Here is a 19,672-nt window from a genome sequence, read left to right on the forward strand (position 1 = left end):
AAGCATTCAACCGAGGTTTGAAGATCTTTCAAAATGTATTCAAGCACAAGGTTCTCATTAAAACTGTGTGACTTGCATTTAAAATTTAAAAGACTTAACATATGTATTGATATTTCTTTTTTTTAGGAATAAGTTAAAATGTCAATTATTTTCAAAAAGTTATAAATTTATTTTAATTTGGTCTATAAAAATTATTAAAAACACTTGATTATTAATTAAATTTTCCTTGGATCGAAAAGTACTTTTGTTTATCTTTATTATTAAAAAAATAAATAAAAAATTTGTAAGTTAAAAAAAATCATCATCGTAGGATTGAAGATTTTTTAAAAATACGATCTAAAATAAAGCAATGAAAAAATTTTGACTTTTTTTTGGGTCGCGACATGAACATATTTCTCAAATTTGGGTCGCGGCTTAAAAAGGTTAAGAACCACTGTTCTAATGCGTGCTACAGCTGACCTTGTGTGAACGCTGCTTAAGAAAGTCGAATATACAGGAAATTTTTGAGGTTCTAAAAAAAACGATGTATTATTTATCGATGGAATATTTTATTTTCATACAAAATAATATACCATAAGAAAAGAAAAAGAGATGAGATAAAAGTTATGTATTTTATTTTCCAAAGTATATCACATTTATTGAATGTATTGACCATTAACATCTTTGAGAATCTATACAGATATCTTGATTTCAATAATCATATGATTAAAACGAAGCCTCATTTCACAGTGAGCCTCTCTTTCCTGTCTTTGAGCTTCAGAACGAGACTCTTGGGAATAAGAAGACCGGGTCCGAGATGAAATTCCAAAGGCACCTGCAAATCAACAATTTCTTTTTATTTTTAACGATGGCATCGGTTTTTGTAAATAAATTTTAAAATGGATTTCTGAATCGATATATTTAAAACAGATAATATAGAACCATTACTGATCCCTAAATGACCCCTCCTTATGATTTCATGCCCTCATCGGTCACATTTTCACCACCATCCTATATTTTTGAAATAATGATAATATATTAATAAACATTCTTGATAAGGGATAAACCCCAGCAGAATTTCACCATTCCAACTCTTGATACGATTTTGTCAATTTTTATATCATTTAAAATTTTACAATGACTAGATAAGCCATTTAATATACACTCTCCCCTTCTTAATCCCATTTTCGAACGATAACACAAGATGAAATCTTGATACAACACCACAAAATCCACACCAAGACCGATTTCGCTAATTATTTTTGTCACCGTGCCTGCTTAGGTCATAAATACAAATGTTCAATAATTATTTGACAAGTCCAATTTTAAAGTGTACTTCATTTGTTTTTATATGATGCAATTCACGAAAATTGTTTGATATTAATAACTAATTCTATTAATATCGTAAAAGAACAGCTAGTCGCAACAGGTATTATTTATTTTAGCTAGATCTGTAGCAATATTTACTGTGCATTTCGATACATTTGGGTAAAGAATGCAAAAAAAAAAAAAAAAAAAAAAAATGTAATTGAAAAAAATCAATTTTTGATCTAAAATAATTGCAGAAATTTCAAAATAATAATAATAATAATGAACGTAATGCAACTTCAAAATCACAAAAATATATGATATTTTGCTTGATAGTAGAACTCTGAAGATTTATAAATACTATTCCAGAGGAAAAAATTAAAATGTAGTTTTAACATACCCATATTGTTTGTAAATATTTGTAATGCTTTCATACGTCTGTAATGAATGAGATGTGTACCTATGTATACCGGTATTTGAAAAATACGTGTTTTTAGAAAAAGGCAAGTAAAAATAAATATAAATAATAATATTGTTACGAATCTGTAATGCTGCTTTCCAGCATAGTTGGTTCCACTATCGGAAATAATGTTTTACAGTCATCGGTATTGGGCGGAGTCCGGTGTCGCGTCGGAGGGTCCCGGAATTTGGCGACAAACTTGGCGACTATTTGGCGACTTGGCAACGAATTTGGCGACTTTGGCGCCAAAATAGATTATACCCGAAACATCGATAATTTTCCCGATCCGCCCAGTAGGAACGGAGATACGCCTCGAACATTCCTGATTGGTTGAGAGGCGTCTAGCCCCGCCTCCTGAGACCTATAAAAGGAAGCGGCCGCAGCTGCTAGGGCAGAGTAGACGGAATCGACAGTAAAAACTGGCCTTCCAGAGATAAGCGGAGCAGCGACGGAGTGAAGCTAGTGCTGAACTAAGCTGTGCGCTACTGTCTGTCTGTCTTGTTATATGCTGCTGTTGTTGCTGCACGTCTCGGCTGAAGATAATCGTCTTCTGTGCTTTATATAGTTGTCGTCTTTGTGCTGCCCTGTGTGTCTTCGTGTAAATAAACGTCGTTGTTTTATTTTCTACTGCCGCCTGGTGATTGAGCGTTCTCCACACCATATAACTCCCACTATCCAAACGAACCCGGAAATTTCGTATCAATAATAATAAATCCATTTTTCTACCTTCAGAGCTCATGTTAGATTCATTTTCAAAAGATAATTTATAACTTACAAATTTTTAAAACCTCGCAAATAATATATTTCTGCATCAGTGAAATACCCCTATGTTATTAACTGAGAAATCAATTTTTTAAAAGTATAAATATTTCCAATTCTCTCATCAAATTATTTTATATTTCAGAAAAAAAAAGATATCAGAAATTTGATGAATAGGAAATATATTCAAATATTCCTATTCATCAAATTCAATTTGAATTATGGTCAGAAATTTGCTATCAGTTATAGAGATGCATAATCCACGATTTTTTGAATAACAAATAATATTGCTATTGTTACTTTTAAATATTTGTTCCAAATATCTGTTATTTCAATTATATTGTTAATTTAAAATTATTATTTAATATTAAATATAAAATTTGTTAATTGTAATTAATACTTAATTTACTAATTTAAGTAACGTGTCATTGAATTAATTTATCTATTTCAGCTTACTTCTTAAATTTGATTTTTTTCAAAACTATTTATTTAATTTTTGTATTGGAGTAAACCATTTTCTGAAAAATTTGAATTAAATATATATGTCATTTCTTTAAATTGTTTATTTTAGTTCTATATTCTACCAATAGATGGAGCCAGCAGTAAATGGAATATATGCAAAGTCAAATTACAAGCAATTAAGAACGATTTGTACGGAACAGTGCATCAGCACATACGAATACCAATAAGACCGGTTACTCTCATGAAGTGGAGCGGCGACTTCACACTTTCCAGTGAAGTCACCGCTCCGATAAATTTCAGTGATATGCAATTCAGTGATACGATGATTCCAATAACCGGTCCGTTCACTTTTCAATCCGTTCACAGATTTCTCCGTTTCTGTTATGTTCGAGAGCTTCCATTGGACAGATCGTATCGATTGTTACTTTCCAGCGAAGTCACCGCTCCGGTAAATTTCAGTGATATCGTATCGATTGTTACTTTCTATCGTGATCCAAAACCTGTAATCGAAATATCACCAGTAAGATCGTATCAAAGATTTGAATCACACCCCTCTTTCAAAAGTATTGATCACTTGTATTTGTGACTTTTTGATATTGGTTACGTAATAACCGCTAGTAAAATATTCGTCATCCCTAATCAGTTACTGCTGAATGTGATAGAGTAGGGGCGGAATCCAATTTTCTAACCTCCAAATGCTCAGATTGTGAACATTGATGATTTTCCCAAACTTAATCTATCGACAAACATTCAGATAATGAAGCAACGATCGGAAAGCTCAAGAGAGAAATGAGATATTTTCATCAACAAATGAGGTCGGCGATCATCCTGAACTTGTATCATTCTTGCAATTCTCTCTATCCTCATCAAAATGATTCATCCATATGAAAAAAGCTGAAAGTGGAAAGTCATTATCATTTGCTTGAGAGCTCCAAACATTTGATTCTAAATCTTTGTTCATTAATTCTCATAATTATTCATTAGTTCTCGAGAATAAATAACATACTCACACACACAAACAAAAAAGCTTCTCTTATTTAAATTCGCTTATTTATTGGAGTTACTAGAAAAATTTTCATATTAACTGAAAAATAAATTTCTCAAATTGTCACAGAAATGAAAAACTAAACTACAATTATTAAGTGCTTTCATGGCCCTTAAAATTTCAGATTACCATAATTAATATTACTATAAAACCCTGTTTTTAAAATTTATTAATTACCACCTTATATATATATATATGTAAAGATTTTAATTCTTTAAAGCAGAATGCAGGTTCGAAGCAGTGAAGAGACTTCGTTTTTTTAATTTCGTTTTATTATCTTCCGAGAGGCAAACATGATTATTTACAAGAAAGCGCAGCGCGCCACAAAAGCAGAAGTAAGAAAAGAAAGGGTGAAACAAATGATCACTAGTCTTATATAACATAGGATTTCCGGCCACGCACCAATTCAATACATGTGTTGACCTTTGACACCTTGGCAAGGGCACCGAAGGGATCACTTTCATTTGATACGTAGATTGATGGCGCAGTACTTTTTACACAGCTTCAGTTGAATTGGATCAAGAAATAAGAGAATGAAAGTACAATGGGCTAAATTAAAATAAAGTTTTGGAAATTAATTTGGTTAAATTAAGAGTTTAAAATATCATTACACACACACACACACATATATTCCATAAAATTTAAAAGTCCACGTGTACGTTTATGTAACAGTTACATTTCTTTAATCAATTAATTCCAATCCTAAGAAAAATATGAACATTTCCAAAAATACACCACATATTACATAACCCTCAAACTTTTTTTCCCACGTGCATTCACATCAGTACTTTATTCTGCTAAAAAATACGTTCTATTATTTGATTTCATTTCCCAATATATTCTGATATTGTAAATGGTTATTTCAATCCAATGCTTTCCTTAAGTTCAATGAAAGAATTCGAAAGAAAGATGCCACATATTCATATATATATATAAGCAGTTATATTTACCAAGAAAACATTTTTTTAAGTACGAAACTCATATGTTGATAATGAGATTAACTTTAGAATAATATCACTTTTAAAACCGCACTGAAAAAAATTGAAATAACAAAAATCAACTAAGGAAGTTTTAATTTTCTTTAGAAAAAAAATAGCAATTTGTTATGAGCTTTCTGATTAAATCATCTGGCCATCCTGGAAAAATGGCCCCTCAAATTGCTACTAAAACAACTTTCCGAGGTCTACCGACACGCCTTTCTGAGAGATCGACTCCCACGTAGGAACGCTTCAGGATGTGATCAAACATATTGGGTTGGCAACTAAGTAATTGCGGATTTCACTCATAGATGGCTTCAGTTGAATTTTTAGGTTTGCAGACATAGTACAAATGTAAAACACATTTTGTTATTTGATATTTGGCAATTCAGCTGTCAATCAGTAAAAAAAGTTTTTTGATCGGTTGCGTAGTTTTCGTTTGGCGTTTCGTTGAAAAATGGAAAATCAAAAGGAACATTTTCATCATATTTTGCTTTTTTATTTCCGCAAAGGGAAAAACGCATCGCAAGCTCATAAAAAGTTATGTGCTGTTTATGGTGACGAAGCCTTAAAAGAACGGCAGGGTCAAAATTGGTTTGCCAAATTTCGTTCTGGTGATTTTTCACTCAAAGAGGAAAAACGCTCTGGTCGTCCAGTTGAAGTTGATGACGACCTAATCAAAGCAATAATCGATTCGGATCGTCACAGTACAACACGTGAGATTGCAGAGAAGCTTCATGTATCACATACATGCATTGAAAATCACTTAAAACAACTTGGCTATGTTCAAAAATTCGATACATGGGTTCCTCACGAACTGAAAGAAACGCATTTAACGCAACGCTTTAACAGCTGCGATTTGCTAAAGAAACGTAATGAAAATGATCCATTTTTAAAACGACTGATAATTGGCGATGAAAAATGGGTTGTTTACAACAATATCAAGCGGAAAAGATCGTGGAGCAGGCCAGGTGAACCAACTCAAACAACATCAAAAGCTGATATTCATCAAGAGAAGGTTTTGTTATCAGTTTGGTGGGATTACAAAGGAATTGTCTACTTTGAACTCTTACCACCCAACCGAACGATCAATTCTGATGTCTACATTGAACAACTAACGAAATTAAACAATGCAGTTGAAGAAAAGCGGCCCGAATTGACAAATCGAAAAGGTGTTGTATTCCATCATGACAATGCAAGGCCACACACATCTTTGGTCACTCGGCAAAAATTATTGGAGCTTGGTTGGGATGTTTTTCCACATCCACCATATAGTCCTGACCTTGCACCATCTGATTACTTTTTGTTTCGATCTTTACAAAACTCCTTGAATGGTAAAAATTTCAATAATGATGATGATGTCAAATCGTACCTGATTCAGTTTTTTGCTAATAAAAACCAGAAGTTTTATGAACGTGGGATTATGATGCTGCCTGAAAGATGGTAAAAGGTCATTGATCAAAATGGGCAATACTTTACAGAATAAAGTTATTTAGTTCCATGAAAAAATTGTCTTTGATTTTCTAAAAAAAAATCCGCAATTACTTAGTTGCCAACCAAATATTTATTAGTAGACATTCCACACTCCTTCAGCAGTGCTTTGAGCGAACTTCATTGCTTTTATGATTTCCAAAGGTGAGGTAGAGTGTCACGTGATGTACGTCAGTGGGGAGTCCTTTGGAGTAAGGTGTGCTAAGGAATGTTAACTACATCGAATATTATTAAAGAAAATAAACTACATCATTAATGAAGGGAACTCGCGTAGGTACTACCTTGGTTTCGGGACATCTCTGCATTTCGAAGTTGGTAATGACGTACACGAGGCACACCTTGACTTCCATCAGGGCGAACCTCATCCCGACACAATTCCTGGGTCCAGCTCCGAAGGGCAGGTAGGCGTACGGATTACGCTTGGCTCGCTCTTCCGGCGTGAACCTGCGAAACAGAAAGGAAGGGCATTGTACCCTCTCATTGCATGAGCTTAATCGATAGAATCAAATGTGAAAAATCTAAAATGTGAAGTAAGTACTTATTTTATACTAGCCGCCTTTGACGACCAGTCTGTTTGCTCAAATTATTGAGTTTTTAAATGGCTGTTAAACAGCAAATAAGGAAATCATTTTTAAAAATGTCGTTTTGTTATGTGATTGAATGATAAACCTGAATTCAATTAAATCAGTTTATTACAAACAAAAAAGCGTATTTATTATGGAATAAAAGTTGAAATGAAAAATCTTACTATGGAGTTAAAAGCATGCAATTGAATGTTTTGATGGATCGATATGAATTCCATCTTAATAAAAAGATATTGTCTAGATTGAATAACAATTAAATTAAAAATGTTACTAAAATTAAGTGGAAAACATTATATATAAAAATAGATATCATGGATATGAATTCCATCTTAATAAAAAGATATTGTCTAGATTGAATAACAAATAAATTAAAAATGTTACTAAAATTAAGTGGAAAACATTATATATAAAAATAGATATCATGGATATGAATTCCATCTTAATAAAAAGATATTGTCTAGATTGAATAACAAATAAATTAAAAATGTTACTAAAATTAAGTGGAAAACATTATATATAAAAATAGATATCATGGATATGAATTCCATCTTAATAAAAAGATATTGTCTAGATTGAATAACAAATAAATTAAAAATGTTACTAAGATTAAGTGGAAAACATTATATATAAAAATAGATATCATGGATATGAATTCCATCTTAATAAAAAGATATTGTCTAGATTGAATAACAAATAAATTAAAAATGTTACTAAGATTAAGTGGAAAACATTATATATAAAAATAGATATCATGGATATGAATTCCATCTTAATAAAAAGATATTGTCTAGATTGAATAACAAATAAATTAAAAATGTTACTAAGATTAAGTGGAAAACATTATATATAAAAATAGATATCATGGATATGAATTCCATCTTAATAAAAAGATATTGTCTAGATTGAATAACAAATAAATTAAAAATGTTACTAAGATTAAGTGGAAAACATTATATATAAAAATAGATATCATGGATATGAATTCCATCTTAATAAAAAGATATTGTCTAGATTGAATAACAAATAAATTAAAAATGTTACTAAGATTAAGTGGAAAACATTATATATAAAAATAGATATCATGGATATGAATTCCATCTTAATAAAAAGATATTGTCTAGATTGAATAACAAATAAATTAAAAATGTTACTAAGATTAAGTGGAAAACATTATATATAAAAATAGATATCATGGATATGAATTCCATCTTAATAAAAAGATATTGTCTAGATTGAATAACAAATAAATTAAAAATGTTACTAAGATTAAGTGGAAAACATTATATATAAAAATAGATATCATGGATATGAATTCCATCTTAATAAAAAGATATTGTCTAGATTGAATAACAAATAAATTAAAAATGTTACTAAGATTAAGTGGAAAACATTATATATAAAAATAGATGTCATTAGAAATGTAATTTTTTGCCTCTTAAAACAATACGGGAACCACTTTTTAAAGATAATATTGTGTAAGATATAAACAGCGGTTTTGAAAGTCAAATAAGTTCATAACGATTACTCATTTGGCGATAGTTAAACCTATTTTTGCGCTTAATTCAATTTTCTGTTTGAAGACTATTTCTTCACTCCGTTTATATCATCTTCCCTCCGAATGAATGGAGAAACACTTCAGAACATTTCTAATAACGTTTTGCGACTTCATTCATTAGATAGACGAAGCGCTCAGTTTCTCAACTGCAAAAAAATGTGAAAAGAAGCAGTCAAATTCTCATGATGATTTGTTTACATTTGAATGTTATCATCTAACGATAAGTAATAAGAGTTATCTCCGTGCCACATGCGTTAGTATAATGTATCAAATAGATAGAAGAACTAAACTAAGCGGCACGACAATCCTATGTGAGTCATGGCCTACAGTGCCCATGTCTGCTTTCTTCACCGAGGGTCGAGGGGTGCAAGGCATATGTCCCGGTTAGGTGGTCAGCCTAATATCGGAACCCCCAGCGTTTAGTTCCCAAGTAGGCTTGGTTCTCAGTGTATCGACCCATTGAAGGGATGAAAGGCTGAGTCGACCTTGCTCAGCCCAAGAACCGAAACTCGGACCTGTGCGTTGAGACGACCACCACGCCACCGGCTTATTATATAGATAGACAGGATGACAAACACGCATCTGGATCAATTTTTTTTTATTACGACAGGGAAATACTATATTTATCTAACAGAATTTATGATATTGATTGTACAATACTACAGAGTAGATATATTCCTCATCAAAAAACTTATCTATAAATAAATAAAACTCTACGTGTCACAGATAGCGTTATTTTTATTTATTGTTGAATTGCGACAGTCAAATGTAAGCAAATCATCATACAAATTTCAGACTGATTTTTTGAACAATTTTCAACTGCATTGAATTCACATTGCCTGTCTAATTAATGGGTTTGTAAGAAATGCTCTGTAGAGTGTTTGTTGTGTTACCAAAATCGATTCAGTTCGAGGCAAAAATATATAAAAGTAATCAAGAAGTAGGCTACAAATAGAAACTTTAGACGTATGCAAAAATAGGCTTAATCGTTATCAGATGGATAATCGATGTGATTTTTCTATGGAAATCGATGTTCATGTTTTACAGAATCTTCGAATTATCTTAAAACTAAAACAAATATTTTTTTTTAATAACATCAGTTTCATTTTCTATAATTTTCCCCATAATTTTTTTTACTTTTCTTTGATGCTTAATTGATTTGATATAATGTCCTCAGATGTTATGATGGGGCTCAAATTCATCCATCAAAACATTCAATTGAGCACTTTTGGCCATCGTAATAGGATTTCTACTTACGTTTTTATTTCATGATATATACATTTTTTAATTTGCAGTAAATTGATTCGACTGAAGTCATGCATTCTTTTATAAAAATATATGCATCCTAAATGAAACATTTAATAGCCTAATTTTCAGAGTCATCTGGAGGTAAGTGGAAAATTTCATCTTTACAACCATGAAACAAATTCCACCTTTACAGACAATAACAAAACTGGTTTAACAAATGTGTGAAAAACAATGAAGTAAAAGCAAACTCTGAAGGAGTTACCTGTCCGGGTCAAATTTTTCAGGATCTGGAAAATATTGCGGGTCTTTGTGCAGTGCGTAGCTGGGTATGGAGATGATCATGCCTTTGGGAATGGTTATACCGGTGTCTCCCAACTTGGTGTCAACGTCTGTCAATCTCTCCAATCTGGAGGAAACGAAAGAATAAATTATAGATGAATATATTCACTTAAAAAATTTTACATATATATATATATATATATATATATATATATATATATATATATATATATATATATATATATATATATATATATACACACAATCACAGGGTTATTCATATTAATTGGCATAAAAAGAATTGCACAGTACGAATTCTGTTGTTGATTTATTTAGCTGAAACAAACATATTCTAAAACTACAATTGTACGCGTTTTATCTGGCAACAGCGATTCTTGCAGTAATGAAATAGTCTCTGGAGGCCACTCTCGTGGAGACGTTCGCCGTCGCCATTATTAAAATGGTGTGACTCATGCAGGAAAGCGCTTTTTGCGTTTTGGATTATGCCAAGACATCTTCGGTTATCGTATTTCAAAAATATATTAACACGACATTTAGTAAAGAGTCATCGTCACAATATCGAACGGTGGAGGAGGCAGTTTCAATACACGGGATGCTTACGTAAGAAAATCAGCCCAGAACAAATACCCGCCAAAACAGTGTTGGCTGAAAAAAATTCATAAAATGCTTTCAAATCAACTTCTCGTGCAAGGGTAAAACTGAATGTACTTTAAGCAATGGTAAGGTATGTGTTAACTACATATTGCACTTATTAATAGGGGTTATTCTATCACGACAGTGGCAAGATCTGGAATGCCGCATAGATATTTGTCAAATAAAAGACAAATTTGGAACTAATTTCAATTTATTTTTCCACGAGAGGGCATGCTTTGCCCACGGGGACCAAGGCGGGAAGAGTCCGTTCGCATCAGAGCATAAGAACAAACCGTGAGAAATTTTTCCCTTAATGCTTGTACTAAGAGATTCTTTAAGTAATTTCTTTGACATGAATTGATTAGGAAAGGGAATCTTAGATATCTTTAGACATATGCGTAGGCGTTAGGAATTTAGATCGCTCGGAGCATGAGAACTAAACTATATATGTATGTATATAAGTATATACACAAAACAAATATACAACTAAACGCAAAGATATCCATAATAATATACAATAACAACAAAAAATATATATGAAAAAGTAAATATCCAAAAAGTAATTGGAATAAAAAACACGAGATGTGCCAAAAGAGAACGACAAGCGAATGAAAGATGAAAAATATACAAAATAAAATCGCTATGCATGCACAATGTTACAATTGAAAGGATGATATGGAAATAAATCATAAATCCATGGTGAAAGTGGAAAAAAATAACGGCAGAGCAAAGATAGAATGCTTAAGGTGAAATAGCATCTTTATGGTTCGCTACAGTTTGTAGGAAGCTCTAATTATTCTTTTATACTGTTAACGCTGTGATAATGCTAATGATGCTTTGTTTGCATTTTCCTACCTTTTGCTCTATAATTGAATGAAGGTTTTTCTATTAATATATACATCTTTTATAGATGTAGGAAGTATGTGCATGACGCCATTACTTAAATTAATGTAATCTGATTAAATATAAAACGAAATGTAGCAGAATTTCGTTGCCAATTGTGTCCGATTTAAAATACTTGAATTCCAATTCCAAGCAACCAGGCCATGCATTTAAATAAATCTTGATTGTAGATTTAGTAAAAAGGTGGACTCTCGATTAAACCTCAAACGAAGAGTCAGGTGTAGCATTACGTATGAAACTATTTTTATGTTGTGCTATTTTCTGAAAGAACTCTAATATAACAACATTATTATGTTAACAAAAATGAGAATGACAATTCTGTTTTGGAATTAATATTTACTGAAAGCAGTTTTTTTAAATAATAAAAGTAATACTAGCAAAAAAGCAGGGAATGAAAAACTACATGAAATTATGTAAATTGGTTTGACTTTTCCTTGCGAAAATAAAACCCCTGCTCAAAGCTATTTTTAAAATTCTTTTAAGAAATTCGAAGAACAAAATTATAGTGCAATAAAACTGTTGAAAATGAAAAGTTTATTTTTTGAGTTTTATGATTGTAGGAAATTAGCCTTTGTGCAAAAGTATGCTATGGTATTATCGGAAAAAACCTTAAGTTTCAATTAATTTTTAAATAATTAAAAATTTGAAAAAAAAAGTTCCTTAGTGTTCCTTAGTTCATTCCTTAGTGAGAACCTCCTTTTCAAGAACGAGCGATATTTGGCTGTTATTGCTTTAAAGTTCTACTGTTCGAGAATTCTATTTTTTGCGTTGTTCTTTTATATCAAATAATTAAGAAAGAGTAAATTAACCTAAAAATATTATTATTCAAAAAATAATGAACAGTTGAGATGATAGAGGATAAATATTCCATTTCACTAAAATTTAGAACTACAGTGGATTTTATATTATATATTGACAAATTTTTTATAGAGGAAAAAGTACGAATTAAAGTACAAAGATTTTGCTTTAAATTTTCTGTTTCAATTACAGTATCGTTTGTGCCTTTTATTAACATGCCAATAACCATATGATAACATAACTCAGGCATTATTTTTTCTGATATAGGATTAGAAATACGAGATATGAGGATATAAAATTTCGAATTGTACCTCGTAGCCGGTGGATACAGCCTTAAAGTTTCAGATATGATATTATCAAGGTACTTCATCTCTTGAAGAGCTTCATAAGTCAGTTCACCCTAAAATAAAAGAAAGATATCTGGAATAAAATGTGTATGTTCAAAAATTAATAAATTAGGTAGAATAGAGAGATCGCAGATTTTATTAAAATCTTTCAGCATCTTGTCCCTTTCAGTGATATTTAAAGAAGTCGCACAGATCACTTAAGAAACAAACCAATATGACAAGAAGACTTCCAGCTGAAACCATACAAACATTATGCCAGTTTAGCATGGTAAAGGATGGTAAACAATATCACTCCCATATAAACTGGAAACAGAAACTTTGAATGCTTAGAATTTTTTTTTAACTTTGTAATTCAATTATTTTTTAAAAACCACTCTGTTTGACTTATTTAATCATGCCTGATATCTCAATGTGATACTGTCTCCAACATTTTCACGAAACTTTATAACTTATTTAACATAAACTTAATTAAATTTAACTTAATTTTAGAAATTAAATTTGTTATTCAATTTAAAAATTTAAATTTTAAAAATTAAATTTAAATTAAATTTATTAAAAATTAAATTTTAATATTTAACATTTAAAAAAAATTAGATTTTATTAAATTTTTAAATTTAACTTAATTAAACTCAATTAATTTAGCTTTCACTTAACTAATTTACCATAGTGAAAAATAAATAATACTTGGATTGCTGTTCCTTCTAAAATCTCACAAGTCGACAAATAAATTGTAAAATTTTGATATATTGTTTTTAAGCATCGTTACGATATTTTCATTTATAAATATGTTTAATTTGACTATTTTAAAGTACAGTATATTGAAGAAAGGACGGAAATACTTTATTTGACGATATTATCATTTAGATATTGATTGCTTGTCTTCTGTTCCAATATTTCACAACTGTCGAAATCATTCATAGCTTTTTTTAAATACTTTTCATTGGCCGCTGATAGATTAAAAGTATTATGCGAAAATATCTGTCGAACATGGGCTTCTAGATAATTCAGTTTTCCTTGTCAAACATACACATTCCTTGAGATTGTGTCTAGTGTGTATGTTCTATTTCGAATTTTTCCTTAGAATTTGTATGTTTATTTTTGAATCATCATCTCTTCTTCCATGGCGATAATTCAAATATATTATTTTATTTATGTGCTGATTTTGAAAACTAAATAAAAATTTAGAGCTTTTTTATCTCTCCCCAATATTTCACATTTTAATATATTTCATGCTCAACTGAAAATCATAGCAATGCAGAAAATCATAGCACGCAAATCTTGCATGTTCACACAACTGAAAATCATATAATCTAAATACAAAAAACAGACCTTGTATCTCTGCAGAACTTCGCGAATCTCTTCAAATGCCTTGTCCTGGATGTCAGGATTCAATGCCAGCAGATACGACGCAAAGGTCAATGTCGTCGCACTGGTGTCGTAGGCAGCCAGGAAGAAGATGACGCAGTTCCCCACCAACTCATCCAGAGAAAGGCCTGCATGCGTTACATATTATCAGAGAAGAAATCAAATTATCGGACGACATTCAGTAACACTAATCGGATGCGAAATGTTTTAAGTAAAAGATTATGCTTGATCATTATTTATATATATATATATATATATATATATATATATATATATATATATATATATATATATATCTTTTTCATATAGGAATCATAAAGCATTATAATCGTCGAAAAGTTTGAATTTTGAAGTCGAGATTTTGACGAATTTTCACTTTTTAGATCTCCCTGAATTCGAAAAAGTTTTTGGCATTATATGTGTCTGTCCATTCGTCCATCTATCTATCTGTTTGAGACAAAAATAACTCAAAGGCGCTTTGAACTAGACGACTGAGATTTGGTATATGACCTTTAAACCAAATATGTAGATCTCTATCAAATTTTGACCCATCAGAGGAAGTCTCTCCAACATAAGTTATAGTATTAACTGCAAAACAAAGAGAGATAGATAAAAGAAATTCCATTCATACACATATTTAACATCTATATCGTAGACATTATTACATTTTGAACCAAATCCAACAAGGAGCTGACCGTCTGTCGGTCTGTACTTCCAGAAGCATGTGAATGTGATAACTCCAAAACGCAGCGACTTAAATACAAGGTGGTCAAAAAAAAAAAACTTCCCCTATATATGAAACCCTAGCGGCCTATCCGCTCAACCAATCGAACCAAAATTTCAGACATGGTTGTTTGAAGGTATGCGCTGGAGATTGTGATGATTCTAAACAACACAGGATTAACGGTTACGGTTACAGTGAGAGAATTTTGAAATTTTCGAATGGCAACACCCACTTTTTCCTCGCGCAAATTGATCAGCGTATTGAAAAACCACAAATGGTGTTGGAACGATTAGCGTGTGACGAAAATTGCCGCCGTAAAGCATTTGCAAAGAAAAGCATTATAAAGGACTAATGACAACACAGAGAGGAAAGAGAAAAAAAACTTTTTATTGGAATTGAAAGTTATAATTACAGGTTTTCAAAGCGTTCATCTTCGCAGGCGACAATGCATTGCATTCGAGAGATTGTGGACAACAATGCCGAACGTAACATGAAAGGAGGAATCTGCATAACTTCAAGTGTTATCGCATCTTGCAATTCTGACACAGTTGCAGAATTCCGTTATTCCTGAATTACAGCAACGAAATGTCATTAGGGACATTGTATGGATGCAAGATGGGGTTCGTCCGCACGTCGCCCAATGTTTTCGACCTGTGCTGCAACAACACATTGGTGATAGAGTCATCTCTAGTAACTTTGCAGTTTCGTGGCCACCGCGATCCACTGACTCATTCCTATGGATTTCTGGTTCTGGGGTTATCTGAAATCTAAGGTGTACACGCCTGGTCCACGAGATGTTAGAATTGCAAGATGCTATAACACGTGAAGTTAGGCAGACTCCTCCTTTCATGTTACGTTCGGCATTATTGTCCGCAATTTCCCGAATACAATGCGTTGTCGCCTGCGAAGGTGAACATGTTGAAAACCTGTAATTATAACTCTCCATTCCAATAAAAACTTTTTTCTCTTTCCTCTCTGTGTTGTCATTAGTCCTTTATAATGCTCTTTTTTGCATTATAAAGGCTTTAACGTAAAATTTTCGTCACACGCTAATCGTTCCAACGCCATTTGTGGTTTTCAATACACTGATCGATTTGCGCAAGGAAAAAGTGGGTGTTGCCATTATAAAATTTGAAAATTATCTCACTGTAACCGTAACCGTGAGTTCTACGTTGTTTAGAATCATCACAATCTCCAGCGCATACCTTCAAACAACCATGTCTGAAATTTTGGTTCGATTGGTTGAGCGGATAGGCCGCTAGGGTTTCATGTATAGGGGAAGTTTTTTTTTAACCACCCTGTATATATATCTGATTTTGTGATTACAATTGTGTTGAAGTTTGGCTTTCATGGATTGGTGGAAAACGCCGCTAAAGCACAAATTCGATTTTCGAATGCTATTTGTCATATTCGATTAATCGCCGAAAAACTCGCGAAGTATCACACGATATAATAATATTTCGAAACTATTGTACGTCACATTCAAGACATTTTCTATCTTACCCAAGGCCCGCAATTCTTTGCGGTGTTTGAGGAACAACGCCTTTATGCGTGAAAATTTGGGGAAGACCACTTTCCGGTTTCTGGAGTGATGAGTTAGCTCAGATGAATATTGATTGCTCTGCTTATAAAGTGGCCTTTGATGTTCGCAAAGACATCTTCAACTTTATGAACCCCAATGGTTATTTTCGAGTCTAGTAACAACTCGAGGTCCTTGTATTTAGTGACCCAGGGTAAGATTTGGCAGAATATTTGAATTTGATGGAATGATGGCATATGCCGTTATATCTATACTTATATAAAGCTCAATGTGTGTGTGTGTGTTGGCGCTCTACAGGCCAGACCGTTTGACCTACAGCTACCAAATTTGGTACATGTATACCTTGGAGGTCGGGAAAGTGCACCTGGTGTCCCTTTTTTGAATTTTTAATTAGAATTTTAATTATTAATTAAAAACTAACTTTCCCGCCAAAAAAATTCTTTAATTTTCCCCGCCGTCAAATGAGTAAGGCTTCAGTTTTTTTCCCACTCTAATGAGACTAGGCTTAAGATTTTTCTGCCGATTATTTCAAACGATTCTGTTTATTTTCTTAATGTTTGATGCATTTAAAATTAAACATTGTTAATTAATCGATTTAATAATGATGAATCTGAGAAAATTTTGTTGACAAATTCTTGAAATATTACATAAATTAAGAAAGATATTCTTTAGTGCCCATAAAGTTTAAACGCTCAGTAACTCTGTTTTCAGTAATCATATTACAAAAAAATACTGTGTTTCAGTAAAAAATATTATTATATTAATTGCAGATTAATCCTTTCCACTTTCATTTAAAGTATAAATTCTACGGGAGTTAACAGAAAATGAGAGCGATACATATTACGTTATGACTGAAGGCCTTTATAATATTATGAGTGAATTATATGACAATCAAAATTGGAAGTATTAAAATATTTTGATGAAGAAGCTATTAAAGTAGGAATTGCATAAAATATTTATTATTAAAATTTTAACGAACATTAGGATTGGCGACCCAGCTGCTTGCTAAAGGCGGCTAGTAGTATATATGGAGAATAAACTCCAATTGACGAGTTTCAATTATAATTCGTAGTTTTGAAGCCTTTTAGGTATTAATTAGAGATCAAAATGTTTAGTCACGGTTGCCGTATCATCTGCAAAAATTTCTTAGTAGTAATGAAGAAACTTAAAAATGATTTTGACATATAAATTAAAATAGGGTGAGTGATGGTTTCCCTTCCTGTGGGGCACAGCTCCTAACTGCTCTTGGAAAAGCGATTATACCTTCTACACATTCTTTAAAATGGCGAGAATCTAGGAATGAGTGAATGATTTTGAAGTAAGATGTCATTCATGATCATTAAGGACAAAAACAAATAAAGAGATCTTCAGCTGATCATAAAAATGAATGACCAGAAAAGAAGTCATGGTTAAATCATAATGTAAAGAAGGCGCATAATTCAAAGATGCGACATAGAATTGTAAAAATGAAAACAGCAGAAGGTTTTCAAAAAAGCAATCTGAAGGGTTCCCCAAGGATGGATAGTGCTCTTTTTTTAAATTTTAGGGATAAATCCAATTTATCATGGGCGCATCATTTAGATTAAAAACATATTGTCTTGTCAGTGTTTCCAGACTTAAGAGCTATATAAATCAAATCAGAAGAAAGGGTAGGGTGGATTTTTAAAGGCAAAACCATTTTAATTTTCAAAAGTAATCGTGAAGGGGCCATTAAAGATAAAAGCAGATCATCATCAGAGGGCGAAAAATAGTTTTATATATATAAAAACGAAATCTGTAAGGCCCTTCCTAAAATTATAAACAAAGTTAGAATAATTCCTTTGATTAAATGAATTATTGCATTAAACAAAAAGTGGCAATAAATGTTTTTGCCCTATTTTTTCCCCTAATTGTGGCAAATCATAAAATTGATCTGAGGAAACCTAATTGTTTCACGGAACAGAATCAACAAAAGACCAACATTTAATCTCAGTACAAATATTTACATTGTTTGTATTTCTGTTCGTTTGACGATTCCGAGACCAGCACTTTTTGACGATTCTACTTTGCTAAGGAGTGTAACGCAGGAAGATGAGCATTATTGTATTGTTTGCCAACGGATCCTAAAACCCTCCGCGCTATCGCGCATGCGTTAGAATGGGTTTAATTCGAAAAAATAGGGGTGACAGGAAAGATGAAAGGAGGAGATGTTTATATTTAACAATAAAGTGAATTTCAGAAATGCGCACATCCTTCCGCGTCTCATCCCTTAGCGAGATAGAATCGTCAAAAAATGGCCTGAAACGAATAGTACCTCTAAATTCCGCAAATTAATCTGAATTCATAAAATTTTTAAACGTCAAATTTCTTGTCATTTATTCCCTCACCCCCTTTTTTTAATGAAATAAATGCCTCCTGACTCTTGCATTAGATGCAGAGGATTTCAAAATCCTAAAATAAAAAAATAAACATAAAATAAATTTGCGTCCGTGTATATAAATCGCATCTGCTGTCAAAGAATCATACGTTATAATAATAATGCAATACTGGTAAAAGAAGGTGAAAAAATATATGCATTTAAAAGATGATGATGAAAATTACCATTTATGTTTCATTCATTGCCTACTCGATTTCGAGCTTCAAAACCCCTTAACGAAAAAAACATCATGTTCTCACATGATTAAAAGACTTTAAGCTAGACAAATTAAATTTGGTGTATGGCATTATGAACACATTTGAAGACTTGTATCAAATTTTGAATGAAATCCGTTCACAGGAAGTCTATTTATCTGGCTGCATGAGCACAAGGGAATTCCATAACTACGAAAACAAACAGCTAGGTAGATAAAACCCATATTAAGCAATTAAAATATAGACCTTTATCAAATGTTGGATCAAATTCGTCAAACGGTTGATCGTCTGTTGGTCTCTATTTCTCCATACATGTAAATGCAATGACTAAAATAAATGAAATTTGGCATGCTATCATGTAACTTGGTGTCAAAAACTGTAGTTTTATATCAATTTTCAAGAAAAAGGCATCTAAAATATATATTATCACTAAATACGGTTACGAAATTATACATTTCGTAACTATCGTTCACCAATGCCTCACAAGGAATCGCTACCGTATCTCAGGTTCATAGTTTTATTCGGAGGAGGGGAGTTAGGATAAGATTTTTTAAAGTAGAGTATGCGAGAACGTTTGAGGAAGA

General features: G+C 31.9%; 1 protein-coding gene across 1 annotated transcript in view; it reads right to left on the reverse strand.

Moving 5' to 3' along the window:
• Nucleotides 1-597: 597 nt before the first annotated feature.
• Nucleotides 598-19,672, reverse strand: part of LOC129981723 (cytochrome P450 3A21-like) — a 51,077-nt gene continuing 32,002 nt past the window's right edge. The window contains exons 10-14 of the mRNA XM_056092676.1: nt 14,179-14,342; nt 12,814-12,902; nt 10,131-10,274; nt 6,763-6,925; nt 598-814 (exon numbers count right to left, since the gene is read on the reverse strand). Coding sequence (XP_055948651.1) covers nt 719-814; nt 6,763-6,925; nt 10,131-10,274; nt 12,814-12,902; nt 14,179-14,342 — 656 coding nt within the window. The 3' untranslated portion in view covers nt 598-718. The remainder of the gene's footprint in view (nt 815-6,762; nt 6,926-10,130; nt 10,275-12,813; nt 12,903-14,178; nt 14,343-19,672) is intronic.

Source organism: Argiope bruennichi, chromosome 8 (genome assembly GCF_947563725.1).
Source record: "Argiope bruennichi chromosome 8, qqArgBrue1.1, whole genome shotgun sequence".
Classification (NCBI taxonomy): Eukaryota; Metazoa; Arthropoda; class Arachnida; order Araneae; family Araneidae; genus Argiope; species Argiope bruennichi.